The sequence below is a fragment of the Melanotaenia boesemani genome, chromosome 12 (genome assembly GCF_017639745.1).
Source record: "Melanotaenia boesemani isolate fMelBoe1 chromosome 12, fMelBoe1.pri, whole genome shotgun sequence".
Taxonomy (NCBI): Eukaryota; Metazoa; Chordata; class Actinopteri; order Atheriniformes; family Melanotaeniidae; genus Melanotaenia; species Melanotaenia boesemani.
This window is the reverse complement of record NC_055693.1, coordinates 14,595,087-14,617,122: the sequence shown is the minus strand read 5'-3', so window position 1 is coordinate 14,617,122 and position 22,036 is coordinate 14,595,087. Positions and strand designations below refer to the sequence as shown.

At 39.3% G+C, this 22,036-nt stretch overlaps 1 protein-coding gene across 5 annotated transcripts in view; it reads left to right on the top strand.

Annotated features, from left to right (window-relative positions):
• Positions 1–22,036, top strand: part of myo16 (myosin XVI) — a 123,448-nt gene that overhangs the window by 9,090 nt on the left and 92,322 nt on the right. For 4 of the 5 annotated variants that reach the window (XR_006012248.1, XM_042001831.1, XM_042001834.1 and 1 more), the window contains exons 1-2: positions 3,241–3,633; positions 9,791–10,060. Coding sequence is in view for 4 of the 5 variants with exons in the window: in XM_042001831.1 (XP_041857765.1) it covers positions 3,606–3,633; positions 9,791–10,060 (298 nt within the window). In the remaining variant the exon portion in view is untranslated. Of the gene's footprint in view, positions 1–3,240; positions 3,634–9,790; positions 10,061–22,036 lie in introns of those variants that run through there. The other variant, XM_042001833.1, reaches the window with a different exon arrangement.

Sequence of the window (22,036 nt, the reverse complement as noted above, 5' to 3'; positions counted from 1 at the left end):
CTCCTTTCATATAAAATTCATCACCCCCAAACATTTCAAGTGCCTCTGGCTGCACCCTAATTGGGAATCATTCCTGCATTAGGCATCCTGCACAGCTATCATTAGTCAGTCAGATCACATGCAAGCACTCATATGTACACATACAGCATGGCAGCTGTGGAAATCATGATAGTAGCATGTTGAGACCTGAGGATTAAGATGAGAGAATGACAGCTGTGCCAAAAAGTATATTATTTGTTTTCTTCTAGGGGTGTTAGAAAATATTGATCCATTGAAATATCGTGATATTTCATTTTATGATGTTGTATTGATATTCGAAAGCACGGTATAATTTTTTTATAAAACAAAATTACTGAATGTGCCAACATTAACAGTGGTGGTTCCTTTTTGTGTTGCATGTAAAATTTCCTCCTCCAATCCAATAACGTGACAAAATCTTGCCATATGTTGTTTGGTTAGCACAGGCTTGTGGGGAATCATGATAACTTTGCACAGCTCACCAGTGACTGAAAACAGGATGATACAGCTTACAAAGCGGATGTGTGGACACATTTTGTGATCAAAACAAAGGAAGGCAGTAAATATTGCAATAAGAGCTATGCAGTCCGTAAATCTGCAAGCACATGTGATTAGAGACCCATGTTGGTGGTGCTCAAAAAACAAATTGAAGAAGTTAACTTTTTGTAACAATCAGCAACCTCATCTCATGCAGCCAAAATAATGCAGTAAGTACTTTGTTTCATTTCAAAGATATACACCCTCCGAGTGTTGTGGAGAACGAGGGATTTTGCCATATGATTAAAATGCTAAAGCCCAGTTACAACATCCCTTCCCAACAACACATCATGGATATTACTTTCTGGAAGTTCTACAAAGAAGTCAACATGATGGTACTAGACTCTCTCAGCTCGATAGAAAGCGTTACTTTGACCTGTGACGCATGAACGTGCCATCCCACTCCAGCAGCAGACGATGAAGGATGCCACCCTCCTGATGTCAGAGGAGAGCATGCTAACAGTGCCCATCATTGCTCTTCTTCATGCCAAGCTTGACTGAATGGGCTACTTTCAGTCACAATTTTAAATTTATATTTTCACTATGACAACAGAAAAGTATGTGACTAAGAGCACTTTTAATAATAATAATAATAATAATAATAATAATAATTATAATAATAATAAAAAAATTAAAAATAAAAAAAAGAGTTAATGTGTGAGGACAGGGAGGAGGAAACAGATCTTTCGGGCTGGAACCAAGCAAACTACAAATGTGGTGTGGTGTTGTCCTTTAGCAGACGTAAACCAGATTACATTGAAAACTGCTGATAAACTAGGTTCTACAAATGGAAGACACGTCTAGCAAACACTCCAAACGTCTGTCTTTTCTCTTTAAAAAATGAAAAGTTTCAGCATTAATTGCTGCATTTTTTTTTATTGTTATTTTTTGTTTGTTTTAAAAGAGCAGCAGCACACAATGCCAGTCTCTGTACTGTTCCATCTATTTCCTTGCTTGGGTGCTTGACCTAGTTGTAACTCCTGAGAGGCAAATATTGTAAGTACATGTCGGAAAGCCATTATCCTGCTGCTGTAACATCAGAGAGGACTTACCTGCTGGCGGGATGTCTTACATTGAGACCTTGTTTTACCTTTTGTCCTACTGTTCCAGCATGTCACCACAATCTAAACGGTGTATTTCTGCCAGGATAGATTACAAGATTTCATGAGCCATTTATGTCTAATGACATTTAGATGGAAAAGCACGACATTTTCTTGTCAGAAACACCCCTGCAAGGTCTGGATATCATAAGAAAGTGTTAATGCGGCAGACATTGTATAATCTTTGACTAAAATTACTATAACCTTGCTAGCAAGGGCAGGGAAAGGTGTAAATGTGTCTGTTTTTAGTTCATGTGTGAAAATGCCTTATGATGTGTTACTTATTGATTATTCATTGTAATAAGATTATAGCAAATGTTTGGGTGCAGGCACACTTGCTTAAGTGCACAAATATGCATAGATACCCAAACCTGGAAGTTGATTTTTAAGGAAGGAGACTGTCTTGCAGCAAATGCAATAAGTTCCTCTGACCTGATTTCCTGTGGCAGAATTTACTCAAGCATCCAGACACAGATCTGACACACATACACACATCCAGCTCCACAGTTAGTCTTTTTCTCATTCCCTTTAAAGCGCGCTCTGTCGCTTTTTCTTCATTTGCTGTCATCACACGCTGAACCTCACCAGCTTCTCATGTTCTTTTATTCCATCTTCACAAGCCCATGTTTGACAGCAGTGGTGAAATAATAGCTCAGAATCTCTCAGAGAAGATTGCGACCACCCTGTTACAGATTTCTAAAATGAGTGTCACAAACCTGCTTTAGTCACACCATGCATGCCCTTTTTTGTTATTTTACGCTCATCTATCTCTCTTCAATTTTACTCCTCCCACCTTTCTCTGTCACTCATTCTCCCTTGTCTACTCTTGCATCCTTACCCCTCTTACGCAAATGCTCTTTTAAATGCAAAGATAACTTATTCATATATGCAAATCAGCCTTAAAGCACAGAGTCATTGAGATTGCCCTACAGACACATTAGCAGTGGAGGCATATACTTGGCATTGCGTCACATTGTGTGTGTGCTACTCTGTGTCAGGCCCTGCCAATCCAGTAAACTATACTTATCTAATGTACATTTTGGATTATTTTCAGATGTGGATGAGCACTTAACCTTTCAGTGCACAAAAAGCCGCACTGCAGCAGTGTATACTCTCTCCTTTTGTAGATGTTCTTCTATCAAATTCAACACTCCCCCTCTCTCCCTGTCTATTGCTTATTTTTCTTTCTCTTGCTCCCTCTGCTGTATCTGCCTTTCCTCCACGCTCAAATCATTTATTTCAATCCCTCTCTTATTTTCAAGTAACCTCCCGTTCTATCTCTCACTCTGTGAAATCCATAACCTTTATACCACCCCCACCTTTTTTTTTTTCTTTTGGTTAAGAAGATGGAGAATATAGACCAAATAAATGTGCATCAGTATTTGACTATATGTGTGTGTATGTGTGTATATATGTGTGTGTGTGTATTTGTGGGAAAAATGAGACCAGGAGGGGGGTGTGTACGGAGGTGAAGAGCATTGCGTCATGGGGGTGTGTTGAGCGGGAGGAGGGATGAGCCGGCTGTCAGTCATGACGCCAGAGGAGCACGTGTGCCAGCTATGGCTGGGAAGACGTTGTGCAGCATTTATCTGGCTGTGGGCGAGAGGATCTAGAAACAGCAGCAGCTCCCTGTTGCTGACAGGTTGACCGAGGGAGTGTGTGTCTGCGAGTGCATGTGTGCGTGTATGTGTGTGTGTGAGTCTGTGTGCATGTAGTAGCTGCATGAGCTGCAACCGGAGCTGCGACTGCTGGTGGTGAATAATGCAGACAGGGGAATGGAGTTTAGATAGCATGCAGGGAGCCAAAATTAATAATGCACTGTGCCGGTTATGAGCTCTGCATTAATTAGTTTTTCTGGAACCTGTGGCTGACTATAACCTACCTGCCTGCCTCACTGACTTCCCGCCTACCTTTCTGCCTGCCTGGCCGACTGATTGACTGATTCAGAAAATGTCTCACTACCATTTCATCAAATGTTGTAAGTAGCCATTCAACCACTCTGTCTTTTGCATGCAATTGCATGTGTTTCCATCAACAATAGGTCCATACCTCTTATATTAACTTTTGATAACCTCTTATCTCTATGCAAATGTGATGGTTTTCTTACTGTATGAGTTCATGTGCTTAGGAATTGTGCTTATTTGCTGGAGACAGGAGTCTAAACTTCAAATGGGCATTTGTGTCTCCTTGTATGTGTGTGTGCAGTAAGTGGGTGTGCAAGCTTGCTGCAGAGAGCTGCTGCAGATGTGTGAAGTTGACCAGTGAATGCGGCAGGTAGCTGCAAAAGGAGGGAAAAAAGGAGATTAAACGGAGGTGCAGAAATGCAGCAATGTCTGGCATGTTCATAAGACAGCAATGAACCAATTTAGTCATTTCAGTAAGAGAGGGACAGATGGAGAGAAACTGAGGGTGATTTAGAGGAGCACTGGAGAGATGGAATGGCAGGATGGGAAAATGGAAAGGAGGTAAAGATGGAAAGAGTGACATATGAAGAATGTGGCCAAGTGTTGGAAAGAGTGACGAGCAGACGCAAGGGGATGGGAGAGAAAGAGGCTGGTATTTGAGAGTTAATGTCAGGGAAGAAAGAGAGATAGAGAGGGAGAAAGGGAGAGAGAGAGAGAGAGAGAGAGAGAGAGAGAGAGAGAGAGAGAATGAAAAGAGGACCATAAGTGAGTTCTTTAATTAACGTGATGCAGGATGTCAGAGTCTCACCATGACACAGAGAACTATACCTGTCTCCCTCTTTAATTCATCCACGTTCCTCTCCTCTATGTATTGTATATTTATAGTGTCTGCAGCTTGTATTTGTGTGTGTTTGTGGTTGTAAGTGTGTGTGTGTGTGCGTTTGTGTGTGTGTGCATGCTATTTTCTAAATTACAAGCTCCTGCAGTGCTGTCAGTGTTATTAGCTGGAGTCTGGATAGGATGTTATGCATTCAATCAATAAGTGATAGTCTGGAGATGGCATGGGGAAGAAAGCTCGTGCTTACTGTCTGTATCTGTCTCACTTCTCTTCCATTTCACTCTTTCTTTCGACTTGCTCTTTTTTCTTAGTCTTATTCACACTTCATTTATTAATTCTCACCCATTTGTCACAGAATGGGAATTATCAGTGTACTGTATGTCCTTTTAGTGGAGACATTATATCCTGCAGTTAACCCCCAAATAAACAGGAGTGATGCATGTTTTCTATAAGATTAGGGTTGATATGAATTCCAACATTTTTGACAGAAATTTAATATTTAATTTGGATGTAATTGTTATTTATTTATTTATTTATTTAATGTCTGCTTAAAGAAGATGACAAAACATTGCCCCTATTGGGATGTTCTGGTAAACCAATCAAGATAACAATGTTAGAAAAAAAAAACTACTTATTGTGGTAGACTCTAATTAGACTTATAATGCATGTAAACATGTTAGTCTGACCACAATTATATGAAATCAAGCTCTCAAAGTCAAATGAACCTACTCAGATGATGCAGTTGGCGATCAAATCACTCCAGTACATTTCTATGCTCTGCTGCACTCAAATGAGCCCAGGTATGTTGCTCAAGCTCTAAAGTTCTTCAGCATCTTTCAGCATCTAAACCAGTATAATTTATTTGGATATCAGTGCAGCTAAATTCCCAATAAAGTTATTTTATTTACACTGTAAATCAGGTGTGCTGCAGCAGGGAGACATCTAAGACCTGCAGGATAGTGAGCCTTGAGGACAAGGGTTGGAGACCTCTGTCTTTGAGCTCTGCAAAGACCTGGTAAGGGATGCATCCATAAGTTGCAGCACAGTAGCTCTCATGGACTGGACTTGGGCAACTCTGATCTATGACTTACTTTCTGCACCTTAGTGTTGCTTGTGAGTCATGTCTGCACCAATGCCTTATCTAATGTGGTGCTTGTCATGTACAAGGAGCCTATAGGATTATGTGGCTGTAGCCTTGAAGGTATGTTGACTAGATGATGAGTGTGCGGGACTTACAGTAGACAAGGACACAGTATATGTGTGAAAAATAAGTAACAGAGAAAACACTAAAGAGAAAAAATGGAGACAGCACATCATTGCATGTGTGAAAGAAACTTAGCATTTACCACTGCAGTAATTTAAACAGACAAAATCTTGTTTTTGAACTAATTAGTTTAATTAACATGAATTCTTTCAGACAAATGGAGAAAAACACAACCAATATATATTTTTGTGTTTATTTAACAGTTTTTTGTCCATTTGACATTAATGGAAACTGATTCATATTTAATTACATAAACCCTATTTTGCATATTCAAAGTCAGAATTTAAAATGAGTGTAATATAAGTAATAATAGTAAAGTAAGTTATCAGTTTGGGAGCTTTCCAGTAAAATCTATATCTTCAAAGGCTCATCCATTTTACTAATATTCAGAAGGTCTACACAGTAGGAGTTGTTCATATATCATTTATAGCCTCATTTTAGTCTTAAAGACAAAGAAAATGGCTTATTTCTGTCTCCGTTGGCAGTTATTTTATTTATGGGGAAATAATCCCCTCGAAAAAAAAAAAAAAAAAAAAAAAAAAAAAAAAAAAAAAAAAAAAAACTTCAACTGCTTATAAATAAAATATTGCACTATGCTTTGTCCAGTGTTCAGTTATTTCCTCTGAAAATTCAAATTTGCACATTAAAAAGAATCCTATCTTTTTGCATATTTAAAGATAGAAATTGGCCAAAAAAGAAAACTTGTAATGCAAAAGATAATTGAAAAACTTCACAATTCGTTAAAAAATGTTTCACCACTATGTTACATCTCCCAAGTCACATAATTACTGGTTTGTTCTTCTATTGTGCATTAATATATCTACACAGTACAACCAAATCTGGACACAGACTAAACAAAAAACATCACTGTTGTTGCAAGTAACAATAAAAAGCCCTGAAGAGAAGAGAAGGTGATAGACGGAGAGGCGATGAGTTGATGAAAAAAGTAAGGCGATAACAGCAGTAGGTTTTGTGTGTTTTTGTGATTTTACATTATGTGTGTATGTGTGTGTCTATTCAACCAACGGCCAAGTTCCTAAAAACAGATACAGTTGAAGCACCTGGCACGAACAGTGTAATAATGAGATTTACCCCCACCCTATCTGGAACCTGAATACAAAAGAGCTGTTTCTGCATGTCCAACCAGAGCAGATGGCACTGATGTATTGTCCACGAGGTGTGTGTTTGGGTGGGGGGGTATGTGTGTTTGTGGGTGTGTGTGTGAGTGTAACTGGGGTTGGGCAGGTGTTTGGCTGAATGTGTAGATGTATATCAGACAGAAAAAAAGCACACAGAAACACGGCGACTCAGTTTGTCTGCTCAGAGATTTTTGTTTTTGCTTGATAAAGATTTTACCCAAACACCAAAAACAGCTGCACACTGTGTGTAAAGTTGACTCAAAAGAGCAACGGTACAATCATGTCCGTTGGGGAACTGTTGAGGATGTTTTTCATGTGCAACTTTTCACTTCTAAAGGGTTACATTGTTGAAAGCAGAGCTCTAGAATAACATTTCACACAGGCAGCAATGCCAGCATATATCTCAGAGGGAAGCTCCATTGCTAGACTTGGTGGCACAGTTTGTGTTTTGTGCCAAACTGTAAGAAGAAGAAGAAAAAAAAAAGAAAGAAAAAAAAGAAAAAACCCATTATCACTGTATTTATTTAATTTACTATCAGATATGGGTATATATTTGATAAAACTCAAGAAGAGACTTGTATAAGAAATAGTGCATCTCTAATTGCTGCGGAGTTTAGTTTGAAAATGAAACGAAAATTCACATTGTACAGTAGGCTTCATCATCGATCTCTAACCTGCGAATTTGCAGCTCTGTTTTAGAATGAAAGTGCACTGCTAGCAAATCATGTGCATCTCATTAATATAATTTCATTTGTTCTGGGATTGTTTTGGCCGTATATGTACTGAAATGAATGATTAATCAAGTTTGTACTACTTGTAGCTCTACTGCTACTGTTTGTTTGAATAATATTAATCAGTCCATTATATGTGAATAGTGTATCCTCTAAATAAAGACAGGTTGCTGGTTAATCACAGAGCTAACACAGAAAGACAGATATGGTCAAACACAATTAGTGCAACCCATTTAGAGTCATCTTCTGACTTCCAACCACCAGCTTTCTACTTGGTGTTCAGGTGTGGGGTCGCTGTTCTGCCATCCCAAGATAAGAATGTAATGTTCAAACTCTGAGAAAGAAAAAAATCCTTTTGGCTCCATTTATTAATTATTTGTTTGTCAGTGATACATCAGAGACATGTCCAGGGCGTGCCCTGCCTCTCGCCTGCTAATTTCTGGGAAAAGGATTCAGTTCTGCGTAACCCTGAATTGGACTAAGCTGTATAGAAAAGGATGGATTGTTTAGATGATAGGCTGTTTACAGTCAATTTTACAGTACATTTAGTAAATAATGCTTTCTTCCTCATGTGTTTTAGTGCTCTGTAGTTGATAATATGACAGTGTATGGAAATGATTTAGCAGAATATACCTCTAGTCAGGTTTCATTTGGAATTAACATCATAGCGTGGCTGCTCTTTTGAAATGTTCCTGTCATGATCTGTGGGTTTTTGGTTTAGTTTTATATCCCCCTGTAAAGGTTGGTATGTCTGCTTTCCTGTTTTTTGTTTTGTAGTTCATGCTCCTTGTGTATTTTATTCTGTTTTACTTCCTGTTTATCAGCTCTCCTGGTTTAATTAGCAAAATCACTTCACCTGGTTCTATTTGTCCTCAACGTATTTATACTCCAGACTGTCAGATCATCTGTTTGTGTCTCCAATGTTGCCATCATAGGTCTTTCAGCTCTATTTACTTTAAACTTTGTTCCTGCACCTTTCTGCCGCATGCCTTTTCATCCTGCAGTTGGGTCCTTGCCATGCACTGTGACATCGCCAGTGCAAACTGTCTGAAATCTCCTAGCCTATGGTTATATTACTGCTAATTCCAAAGTGAAATTAAACCACAGATTATCTTTTTTCTCTTTCTCCTTATCAGTTAAAGTTTTATACTACACACTTATGTGCTCAGTCAGCAGAAAGTCATAAGTTTGCACTTCAGGGGATATTTCCTTTTTTTAATGAAAAAAATGTGATTAAATTCAATTCTGTTTTAGTTGATGGTAAAACAGAAAGAAATATATGTGGTTAAACAACATGTCCTTCAGAAATATCGTACTGATGATCAGAGAGAGAGCTAAATTCAAGCATGCACATCATGTTAAAATGCTCCAAGGACAGAAGTATAGGCACAAAACACAAAGGTGACAAAGGAACAGCAAAGATGAGATTGATAAAAAGAGTTATGAGATTCAGTAGGGCCAAAGAGACACAAGTTGGTGCGTCACACAGAAAAAACATGAGTTGCACTGTCTTTGCAAAGAAATCCTTGTCTCGTTTTTTTCTTTCTTCTCTGGGCCAGCAGTGACCTGAATTTGTCAAGTTACTCTGACTATCATCAGACTTTGTACTCAGCATCTTCTATTTATATTCATACTTCAACTTTAAGCCAACTCGTTGCAATAGTTTTCTTCTATTTTGACTATTTAAATATGATTTTATTGTGATCGTATTCTCTACCTACCTGCTGCACAAGCAATGAGCATCTTAATCATCCAGGCGGACCATAATAGGCTCAGCAGCCGCCTCATGATGAGATCCGTTTGGCTAGGTTCCACTAAGGAGGAGAGAGATTATGCACAGTCAGGAGACTTGCTCAGCTCTGTTAGGATTGGGTAAACCAACCAATAAAATGCTCCAAGACCTCTCTTAACCCACCTCAGGGCTAAACACACTGCAAATATGTTTCTCAGTAAATATGTTAAATGCTTGCAGAAACACAACAGGGCAAACTGTTGACGCTGACATGCAAAACAATAACACAGATGCACAGTTCTGCCTGGAGGTGATCGTGTGTTTCATCATATGAGCCATGTCTCATTTGCTCAGTATTATTTTGTGGTGTAAACACCATGGACTGAATTACCTCAATCATCAGAGGCTGAATCAAAACAGCTGATAAATCATTTTTATATGTATTTTTTTTTCTATTAGATCATTTTCTTCTAGTAAACATCATTATCATTATTTTTTCCTGACTATCAACCCTCCTTTCTCACTAGGTTGTTTCCAGCTATGTAACGTCTTTCGTCAGAACATGGAGATAGACCAGTGTCTCCTGGAGTCTCTCCCCATAGGCCAGCGCCAGCGGCTGGTCAGGAGGATGCGCTGTGACCAAATTAGGGCGTACTACGAGCGGGAAAAGAACCTTCAGCGCCAGCAAAGTGGAATCAAAGTCCGAGCCCTGTCCACCCACTGCAAGAAGCATCGCGTCCGCTTCCGCCTGGCCGATGTTATAAAAGATGCCATCATTCACCATGACGACAAGGAAGGTGCGTCTGGGTTGGAAGTGGGAGTGTGTGCATCTGTGTGGTTTAGTTCAGAGATTTAATATTTGACATATCCACTCAACTGAAGAGAGTAGAGAAGCTATTTTTCTCATTCAGACTGTCCTCAAGGACAAAATAACGTCAGCAGACATGGTGTTTCATACTGATAGCAAACTATAATTTAAAATGAAATGACACTTCTTCTTTAACTGTAGAATAAACAAGCCCGTTTGCTGTGTTTCTGCCTCCTACACTGCTCAGTGTAGGTTCAGTGTAGGTGGCCACTGTTCAGTAGAATTAGCTTTCGTCAAAGATTAAAATAAAATGCTAAAAATATCTTGAATATTGCTTCGTTCCTAGCCACAGCCACAAATTGCCTCTGCTGTTTGTACATTAATATTGCATTGTTTGTGGTTTATTTTTTATATATTTGTAATATAAACACATGAACCACAACACATTTTGTTATGTTACTAGAAGCAAAGAAACTTGGGCTTTGTGTAAAACATTCAGTTTGTTTTTTGTTTTTGTTTGTTTCACACACTTAGTAGCTTTTCAGTAAAAATGTCATTGTGTGTCTGTATTAGTCTTATTTAGATATTTAGGTATTTAGCGATTCTCACATTGACTTCACCATTTCAGCCTTAAATACACCATGAAGTGTCTTTTTGCTGAAAAGGTGATTTAGATTGCAGAGTTTACAAAGTGTTGCTGAGGTGTACAGTAAAGTCCCTCTTTCTACCACTTTATGGTTGATGTTTGAGGGATGTCTCCTGCTAATTACCTCAGTTAACTGCAGCACGTTTTTTTTTTTATAGAGTTTATACCTTACTGGCACTCCCATGTACAGACGTTTGGCATCAGCTGATGTAAGTCTATACAGTGGTTCTGTTACTACTGTTAAGAATACAGACTTGGCTCACAATCCTAGGAGGCCGCAAACATTTGTTAATTTATCCATTGTCATTTGGTGGATCGGCACGCTACAAGCTTGTCTCAGACAGACAATAAATCCTGTCTTCTCCTCAGCCCTCAAGTGTAAGGATTACACTTCAGCTCCCAGTAAAAACGCTCTCAAAGCTGTTTTTATTGGATCATTTTGTCAATAAACTCCTGAAATTTAAAGGGACTCCACACACAGCTCTAAAGGGGATTGATTTTTGTTCAGCATCACTGTCTTTCGTTTGTTTATGACACTGGCTGCCAGTCATGTACTCAGCTGTCTGGACGTATCCCACCAGCAGTCTGTGCAGGTCACTGTGTTAATCTCTGTTCCCTGGCTGCCTATAAGATTCAGCTGAAATGGACATGATTCTCTCTGACATTCCTGATGATGGCACACCACTAATTGTCATGGGAGACATGAACATTCACATTGGCAAACCACAGGCAACTGACTTTCTGGCTCTCATCTACTCTTTCAATCTCAAACTGGTACAGACTCCTCCAACACACAAAGCTGGCAATACTCTTGACTTGGTGCTGACCAGAAACGGCTCCAAAGCCAACCTGTCCGTCACCCCACTGCATCTCTCAGACCACTTCCTGGTTAAATTCTCGTGTCTTCCTTCCTCATGTCAATCAAGCGGCTCCAAAAATGGTGTCCCACCGCAGAAACTTGAGATCCCTCAGACCTACACAGCTGTCTGATGAGGTTTACTCTACCCTCCCTTCCCACTCAGACTTCTCCTTACTGTCCGTTAATGAGGCTACAGAAACACTCTGCTCCTTTCTCGCCTCCTCTCTGGACAAACTCTGTCCTCTGGTGTCGAAACCAGCCAGACAAAACCCTCCCAGTCCATGGCTCACAGAGGTTCTGAGGGAGCACAGAGCTGGACTCAGGGCTGCAGAAAGAAAGTGGCACAAATCAAAAGAGCACACTGACTTGTCTAAGTACCAGCAAAAACTTGAAACTTTCACATTCAGCCTAAAGGCGGCCAAGATAGCCTTTTATCAGAACAAGATCCGCAATGCTCCCAACACACAACAACTGTTCATGGTGTTTAACTCTCTTCTATCTCCACCACCTGCTAAGCCTCCCACTGTGCTGACTGCAGAAATGTTTGCTTCCTACTTCACTGAAAAGGTTGCTACCATCAGTAACCAATTCACTGAGCCTGACCAACTCAGCCTTACCAAACCAGCTACTGGTGCCTCACTCTGCTCTTTCCGCTCTCTAAATGAAGACGAAGTCTCTAAACTTCTAGTCAGCTCAAAACCCACAACCTGTCCTCTTGATCCTGTTCCCTCTGACATCCTGCAGAGCATTTTACCCACAGTCAAAACTGTAGTAACCCATATTATCAACTCCTCTCTTAAATCTGGTGTCTTTCCTTCTGCCTTCAAGCAAGCTCGGGTTACCCCGCTGCTGAAGAAACCCATACTCAACCCAGCCCAGGTTGAAAACTACCGGCCGGTCTCACTGCTTCCATTCATGTCTAAATTACTAGAGCGTGCCGTCTTCAGTCAGATCTCACAGTTCCTCCAAGACAACAACCTGTTTGATCCATATCAATCTGGCTATAGGCAAGGTCACTCTACTGAAACTGCTCTCCTGTCAATTACTGATTCCCTACGGCTTGCCAGATCCACTGGTCAATCATCAGTCCTTATAGTGCTGGACCTGTCTGCTGCCTTTGACACGGTTAACCATCATATACTGTTCTCCAAACTCTCGGAGCTTGGCATCTCAGGATCTGTCCTCTCGTGGTTTACGTCCTACCTCACAGGGAGATCATCTTGGCAAGGGGGAATGTCCAGATCACATGGGCTGACAACAGGGGTGCCTCAGGGCTCGGTGCTTGGCCCTCTTCTCTTTTCACTATACACCTCCTTACTCAGTGCAGTCATTAGCTCTCATGGTTTCTCCTCCCACTGCTATGTAGACGACACTCAGCTTTTCCTTTCTTTCCCACCTGACGACACAACCGTCTCAATGCGAATATCAGCATGCCTTGCTGATATCTCCGCATGGATGAAGGATCGCCACCTTCAGCTAAATCTGTCCAAGACCGAGCTTATTGTCTTTCCAGCCAATCCTTCTTTACAGCCACAGATAAGCGTGCAGCTTGACTCAATCACACTTGTGATTCCTTCTACCAGGAATCTTGGTGTCATGGTAGACAACCAGCCGACCTTTAAGGACCATGTTGCCTCGGTTTCCCGGTCTTGCTGATTTGCTCTCTACAACATCAGGAGGATCAGACCCTACCTGACTGAACACACAGCACAGCTCCTGGTCCAGGCTCTGGTCATTTCACGCATTGACTACTGCAACTCCTTACTGGCTGGCCTGCCTGCATGCTCAGTTAAACCTCTGCAGATGATCCAGAACGCAGCAGCACGTCTGGTCTTCAACCAGCCCAAAAGAGCTCATGTCACTCCGCTGCTAATTGCTCTTCACTGGCTTCCAGTTGCAGCACGCATCAAATTCAAAGCTCTGCTTCTGGCTTACAAAACAATAACCCAAACGGCTCCGGTCTACCTTCACTTCTTAAGCCAGAGCTACACTCCCTCTCGACAGTTATGCTCAGCCAGCGAAAGACGCCTAGTGCTCCCACCACAACGTGGCGCAAAATCAGTAGCTAGACTCTTCTCCTCTGTTGTTCTACCAAACTCCGTCCGATCCGCAGAGTCCTTATCCACTTTTAAGAGCAAGCTAAAGTCTCAGTTGTTTAAGGAGCATTTCCACACTTAGCTTAACTATCTTATGCAACAGAATGAGTTAGAAAGATTTGTCCAGCTCTTTGGCTCAACCTGGGTCCAACTGGACTCAAAGCAGTCTGACTATCACTTAATAATGATGTCCCATCTTGTTTGAATTCATGCTTGTGTTGTTCTTACTCTCAAATGTAAGTCGCTTTGGATAAAAGTGTCTGCTAAATGACTGTAGAATAGAATAGAATAGCTGGGGTCTGTGAGAGCAGCCAGTCTGCTGCTACAGGGTTTTTTGGCTCGGCATGAATCGGTTACACCCTTGGCCAAGTTGCCGAAGCTCCTCTTTGGGACTGGACTGAGACAATTTGCTTTGCTATATGAAGGTCTTCTGACTATTTGATGATGTTAAGAACATGGACTGGATGTAGCTTAACCAAAAGAAAGACTCATGTACAGAGCTCCTCCATGAAGGACAGATTTATGTCTGACCGACTCAGTGAGTCCAGCAAAAGCTTTGTTATCTGATCATTTTATGTTGGTCTGGTTTCTGTGTCTATTTCTTTGTGAGGACTTGTAGATCCATACACACCATGTAGAGGTTATATGCTTGGTTTGGCTGGATGTAGCTTTACCCACATCTTATGAATATCCTTTAATGCTATCAGTGCTCTGAGTGGTTTGTTTTTCCTAACATTGACGCTTGACTGAATGATGAGGTTTGTCTCAGGTCAGATTCCTCAGAATAATCTGGATCATCTGTGTTCTAACTCAAGTGTAGCTCATAAACAATGACAGATGAATGATTTCTAAATCAGATATGGATGGAAAAGCATTTTGGACACTGATTTAAAAAGTTGTGACTTTGCAAAAGAGATTAGAAAATACCCCTTGATTAGAAAATCTAAGAAGCTAAGAACGATGTTGAATGATGGAGACAAAAAGATTGGATGGATCTGTGTTGTCGTAATTGAGGACTGTTTTAGTGAGCTAAAAATTGTAGGAGCTTAATGTGCTGACAAGTGGGTTAGATATCTCTCTTATACACAAACAGGATTTATTTTCTTGTCTTTTGTCTCTTACAAAAAGTAAGATGGAGGAGAATGTGATAAATATGAGGAATGCAGGGAAGTGGGGGTTCAACAGAGTGAGAAGATGAAAACTGGAGTGTGGAAGAAATAGAAAAGCAGCAGGAAACAGGCATGAGGTTAGGGATAATACTGTGGGGTTAAGGTGAAAAATACCAATAACACCCAGTCTGATTGCTGGATAGGAGCATACTACACCTCATCTTCCTCCATTCCTATCTGCCACATGCAAACATCTGGCTCAGCTGCATTCTGACATTTGGTGAAATTGCTTTTCCCAAACCAATCTCTCAACTTCATCAAAGTCAGACATGACTGAAACAGCAGCTGCTGCTGCCCTTGTAATCGTGTAATCTACAGTTTAACGTTTTTATTCTGCTGTTCTTTTTTTCTGCATTCTTCGTTAATGGCTTTAACCAGGAAAAAATATATTAGTTCTAGTAAATCTAAGACAATTTCTATAAGCCATCTAATGTCCATTTTTACTTATAAGTATAGATATTTTTTATATATCATTTTGCACTCTTATTTTTCTGGTGTATTTCTGACTGCTTTAAAAAAGAAAAAATATATATTTTGTTTTTCACTGTAACATCCATCATTTTGCCCCAGACAAAATGATCTCACCAATTACTTGATGGATAGCTATAAAACGCATCCACAATCCCCACAGAATGTGTCCTAAAGTCTTTGTTATATGTGGAATTTTTTTCCAAGTTCAAATATATCCTCAGTGGCAAAAAAACAAAACACCTCTGCCACATCACTGTAAGCATTTATATCTCTTCCATGTGGGAACAACAAACCAAACCAGAGGTATTATTGGTCTGACTGTACCCAGGTCCCTGCAATAATTAGCTGGTGATTTTCATTTCTGCTTGTGTCTATTCAGTGCACATTTTATGAAAATGTAATTGCTGTCCTTGCGGCACATTACAGTTTCCATCTATGTGTATGTGAAAGCATGCACATACACAAAGAGTTGGTTGCTCTTTTCGTTATTGATTAATGCGAACAAATGCATTGTGCAGGCACAGCACCATTCTCAGACTCCAATCAGTTCTCCACATTGAGGTAGTGAAGCAAGCAGAGGTAATAGCTTTCAGTCTTGTGTAGAGCTTTGCAGCACTGCTTTAGACACAGTTAATAAAACTGAAACATGCTGTGCATAAAACAAGAACGCCATGCGCAATGTACCATGTGCTGTGATACAGTGCAGTTTGCATTGATCCAGATCAGTACAGAAAAAGCCTCAGAGTCTGAACAGTCTGTTTGACTGAGCAGAGGTCAATATATAAATGCTCCAACTGTTCTTGTCATGTATTTACTTTTAATGTATCCTTGTGTACATGCACATTACCAGGGTTAATGCTCAGATAAACCATGTCTTATACTGTTAGACGTGCTTTCTAAGACAGATATGGCTGATGTTGTAATAGATATGCTGGATTGCACCACTTCAGAAGATAAAAATCTTAGAGACACTGTGATGTGGTGATGTTGTGGCCTGAGGTGTGAACCTTCAGACATTTAACTCTCCTTTATTTATCAGTAAGCCTTCCAGCTATCAATATTCTCTCCAGATGATAAAACTTAAACCAGAGAAGATGGAGAGGAAAGAGCAAAAAAGAAAAAAAAAAGCGAATATGCAGCATGCGGGAACACTTGATATTTTTCCAAGTATACACCACTCTGGGATTAAAGGTATGTCAGACATCTGTCATGATTTTTGACAGAACCAGGCCTTCGCCCACATAGCTGGTAAAGAAAGGCGTCCCAAAAGCTTCACTGCAGTTGCATTTAAAACCATCATAGTGTCACCAGGAAGTGTTCCATATTAAACACGAGAGTTTACTTGATAATTTATCTTTCAGAGGTTTATAAGTTAATATTGAAGGGGGAAATGCCTTAAGGATCAGGAAATAAAAAATTAGAAATCTAAAATACTTTCTGGGTTCATTTTCTAACTGGGGTCTTTGAAGGTGAAATTCAATTTTCTTTGCCAATTATGTTGATTAACACCAGATAAAAGAGAACATTTTTATAATGACACTTTCCCCAGAAACAAGTCCAGCTAGGGAAACTAATAAAAGCAAAATCACATTTAGTTTGCTGTCAAACTTTCCTTTTATTGCTCATAAATGAGCAATTTAATTTGAAAGTTAGTCTGTAGGTTAGGTTTTTAATCAGTTGATGGCAAACTCAGTTATGATAGGACAACCTCAGCCACATCTGTAAATAATAGGCATCTTCAATGTTCTTTTATTTAAAAGATATTTATTTATTTTTCTAATTAGGTTGTTTTTCAGTCAGCTTATTTGCACAGTCTTGTGTAACAGATAGCATTTATGAAGGTGGTTCGATAATCAAACAGTCAAACAGTTATATGTGATTAAAACATTTTATCAAACGTGTTCTTGTGTGAAATTGTATTACTGTCCTGCTGAATTCATGAAATCACATTGGGCCTCATTCACCAATATCTCCTTACAAATGTGTTCTTAAGTTGAACTTGAGAAGTTTTTTTTTTTTTTTTTTTACAAAAACGCTCCATCAGATTCATGAACGTGTTCTTAGACCGCAGAATTGTTCGTATCTTATTTCTTTGATCAGTGAGTACCAGTCTCTCCTAAGGTGAAAGATGGACCAGCCGTCCTTACTTTGCATAGGTAAACACCCAAAAAAATGCCCATTAAAGGTCATTATTTACAGGCCATGTGCAAATAAATGGATGAGGAAAATAACAAACAGAAAGACAAAATGATGAATGAAAACCAAAAAATAATAATAAAGATGTGCAATGAAGCCTGATTTTCCTAATTTTAAAAGTTTTTACTTGATTATAAATACTCACATGATGAACTACAAATAAAAAAAAACAGCTTAATATACAAACAGAACATTAAATATTCCTGAATTTGAACACCAGCCTGCAGTCTGGTCCTATTAGTGCATCAAAATGCACATCCTCAAAGGGGAAAGTTGTACACTGTAGAATAAAATTTCATTACATCGTCTACTGTTCCTAGTTTGTAAAGCCAATTCCTGCTGTGGCATCATTTTAAGATTCATTTTGCCTACAGAGTGAGTGGTGAATCTGATGAATCCTGATAGGATGTTATTGGTCTGTACTTGTACTTACTTGTACTTGTATTAACCAAGAGATAACCTTGATTTCTTAATAAAAGTAATTACTATCATAAAAAGACACTCTTGTAGTAAATTTTATTTAAATTATTAAAGACCACATTCAACAGATGGATCTGAAATTTACAGGTAACTTGGGCATTTATGGATAATATTCTTGTGGTTGAGGGGGCAGATCTGGCGTGTGCAGTCTTGCACCAATAGATTCGTCTTGAGTGTGGCTTGTTCTTGAATTAATAAAATGGATGAAAAATAGCTTAATTTTCCACTTGAGGGAAATGATTAAATTTGGATCTGCAATATTGGTATTTATTTTTAATAGCAAAATGCTTTTTACTTCACCAAACGTTATTTAAAAATCTGACAAAAACATTACTGTAGTTTTATTATGGTTTTTTAAATGAACAGAACAGCAGAAAACAACACAAATGTTGATTTTGTTCAAATGTGTCAACACTCAGATGTTTGTAAGAGTATTCCTGAGTGTTCAAGATACAAAGATTTTGGTGGATGCCACACTTTTCATAAAACATTAGTAAGTAGGCTTTAAGAACAAATTTCTCTGTAAGAATTGTTGGTAAATGAGACTCATTGTCTAGGGACAAGAGGGCAGGAGAGACCCGTTCCATCTTTTAGCTGAAAATGTCAGCTAATTTAAAAAACATGGTGCAATGAAGTGAGATGGCCCTTCATGTTTCTATGACTTTGTCAAAAAAGAGCAAAAATACATAGAGGTATTTATAAAGATAATTCGCTATAATGCATTTAATAGAGCTTCAATAACAGGGATTTGATCAGATAATAGAAAACCGTGGTCCATGGAGTTTAGTTATATTTCTAGCGTTGAAGCAAGAAACTAAATCTGTAAGACCTTTGTATTGAGATGTGCTTTTTCTTACTGCAGGGTGCTTATACTAATACTGCACAAGAGATCATGAAGAGCTTTGTTCAGGTGTGACAGGAACATAGTGTAGGATATAATTATAATGACATGAACTGAAAACAGAGGCTAACTGAACACTCCCATATCCAGACTTTGGTGGCATGTAGAGGACAGGTCTATTCAACAGCAGATAACTGCTTTTTCTTGTCGGTGGTAACATGGTATGTATGTTATAGAAAAATACAGCAATTCAGATTTTATACTAATGAAAACATGGACATGAATGTTAACCATTATGCAATGAAATTTTAAATGCAACTACAGGTGATTCACATTATCAGAAATTTCTGAATGAGCTCAAACGTTGAGAGTCAACAATCAAATCTTTGAGCTTGATTTTAGGTGGTTCAACTAAGTGTAGGCTTTTTTAACCAAACTGTTACAGGACTAATGAGGTCTTTAAGGTTTGCTTCTTAAGAATCTGAATATGTGGGACCAGGAACCCTGCAAAACACACGTATTGTAGGATGTCCTGATAAATGACCGTCTGTCAATCTATGTTTATCTGTAGCTTTCTTTCATCCTCCCTAGCTCCTCTCTCTCTCCATCTGTTTAACCACTGGATCTACCATTTCCAGTCTGGTTGCTATAGAAACTTCACATATGTGTCAAACAGTTGTTTTGCAATTTTCCTCAAATTGACATTTAACTTTGCTTCCTGGCCTCTTTTCATGACCTGTCAGCAGCCTCATCATAAAGAGGTGGCAAACCAAGACGAAAGCCTGAGGATCAACCTACAGTGTAATTAAAAAGCAGTGACTCATAAAGATTAAACTTAGAAAATTACTCTTATTGCTGTGGAAACCCTTGTAGCTCTTCTTCTGTACATTATATATTAAACTTAAAGTATGATTTTTTAGTACTGGTTACCAACTCTGATCCTTGAGATCTACCATCCTGCAGGTTTAATGTTTCCCTGCTGCAATACACCTGACTCAAATCCGTGGTGGTGAACTGTTGGAGAACTTTTTTTTTTATTTTAATCAATTGTGCGGTACCAGGAAACACTAAAGCCTGAAGGATGCTAGAGCTCAAGGATAGGAGTTGGTGACCACTGATTTATAGTGAGATTTATGTAAAATTAACCTTAAGCCAGTAAAGACTGGTTTATATTTCCAAAAGCTTTAGGACAAGAAAGATCTTTAACCTTTTTGGTATTAATTTGAGACGTGTTTGTGTCTTTGTAGTTTAAATAATTAATTGTGGGATCAGAGCTAATTTATGCTGTCGAGCTATGGCTTAAGGGCTGTCAAAGTTAATGTAATGATGCAATAATAAAATTACCCTAACAGTAAAAAATAAATAAATAAAACAATACAGTGTATTTTTAGTTTCTTACAAAAGCCGAGATCGGCTGTTATAGGCTATTATTCTTTTTTTAATCGTTATCTCGAGGTAACAAGGACTGTTTTCTTGTGATAACGGGATAATTTTTTCTCGTTATCTCGAGAAAACGAAGTTTGTTTCCTCAAGAAAGTGAGATGAATAAAGTGGGCTCAAAATTAACTTTGTGACACCTGATTTCAATGATTAAAAACAGACCCCATGACAGCTGATGGAAAGGGCTGACAGTCATGTTGTATATGTGCATTTATGTGAATGAGTGATTGGTAAAACTTAACAGTCAGACACATCACAATTTCAATCTTTGTCAGACTTGATAGAAGTAAAATCAGATGCATTGATCAGTGATGGATGTTGCTCAATTTGACATCAGCTTGCTTCAGTTGCTGCACTGAGGCATCCCAGTACAAAACAGCTCTGTTACCTCGCGAACACTGACAGCCCTTCAGAGGTCGTCCAGAGCCAGACTGCTGCAGCCAAAGCATGAGGGAGGGCTTGGAGGAGGTCTGTGATTCTCTCAGTTGACACACTAAATAAAATCCAGTATAATTTATTATTGTGCATGCATAATATATCTTATTTTTATAATTCTTTTATATTAGCAAAAAGTAAGTTTCTGGGGTGAACCTATGTGGCGTTTGTATGTTCTCCCATGTATGCCTGGGTTCTCCCGCGGCTTCCTCTCAAAGACCAAAGACAGGCATGTTAGGCTGATTTGAGTCTCTAAATTCTCGCTATGAGTGAATCTGATTAAATGTTGTCTCTATGTTGGTTATGTGATGGATTAGGAGCAGCTCCAGCACCTTCGAAACTCGGCTTTTGAATAATCCCTTATCTCGAAAAAACAAAGTTTGTTTACTCGAGATAACGAGATAAATTATCTAGCTATCAAGAGAAAACAGTGTTTAAAAAACATATGAGCTTGACCGCTCTCAGCTTAGGAGAAAAGGAGAGATGGCTTCAATCCCATCTTGTAAAGGAAGGACATCACTTTCTTAAATTCCTTCCTCTGGTCGAGCACTTCCGAGGAGTAGTCTTCATAAACTCTGTATGAATGACCCTGGTTAAGCAGAGTACCTCTCCTCCAAGCCTCCCGGACCAGTCGTTCCCTTCTCTGGAAGTGGTAGAAGCAGAGGATAAAATGTCATGTCTTTGGTTTGAGGGTCGTGCTGCGGTGAGCTTGGTCCAGTTTGGGTGCGGAAGAGAGGATTTACCTCACGGCCTCTTGTAGAAGTTCGAAAAGAACTGCATAGGTTGTGGGACTTCCGTTCCCTCAGGGAGCCCAATCAGCTGAACGTTGCAGCGTCTGCTTCTCCCCTTCATGTCAGTTAGCTTAGCCTTTAGCTTCCTGTTTAACAGTTTCAAGCTAAGTGGATAATGTTTCTATCTCCTGTAGCTGCTGGTGAACAGTGTCAGGTTTTTCTTTGTTTGAACTCCGTCCAATTAGTTGTTAAGTTCTTGGAAGGAGGTCTAGAGCTTGAAGAGCAGGGCTGGTCTAAAGTGTGCTAGGAATGCCATAATGTCGTGTTTGCTAACATGGCCATCAGCTTTAAACTTTTCATCTGGTTTAGTGGTTTTTAGTGGGTTATGTTTAGGTGTATTTAAAAACAAGTGCATCAATTACACAGATTAATCTCTTCACATTAACTTGTTAAATTTGGCAGCACTAGTTGTTTTAGTATCAGAGCACTTTTAGGAATACAAAGTATGAGTACACACATATGGTATCGCACCGATACCCCATACTGGTATCGGTAACCCTCTACTTAAAACCTAGAGGCAAGTCATGAGATACTTTATGTA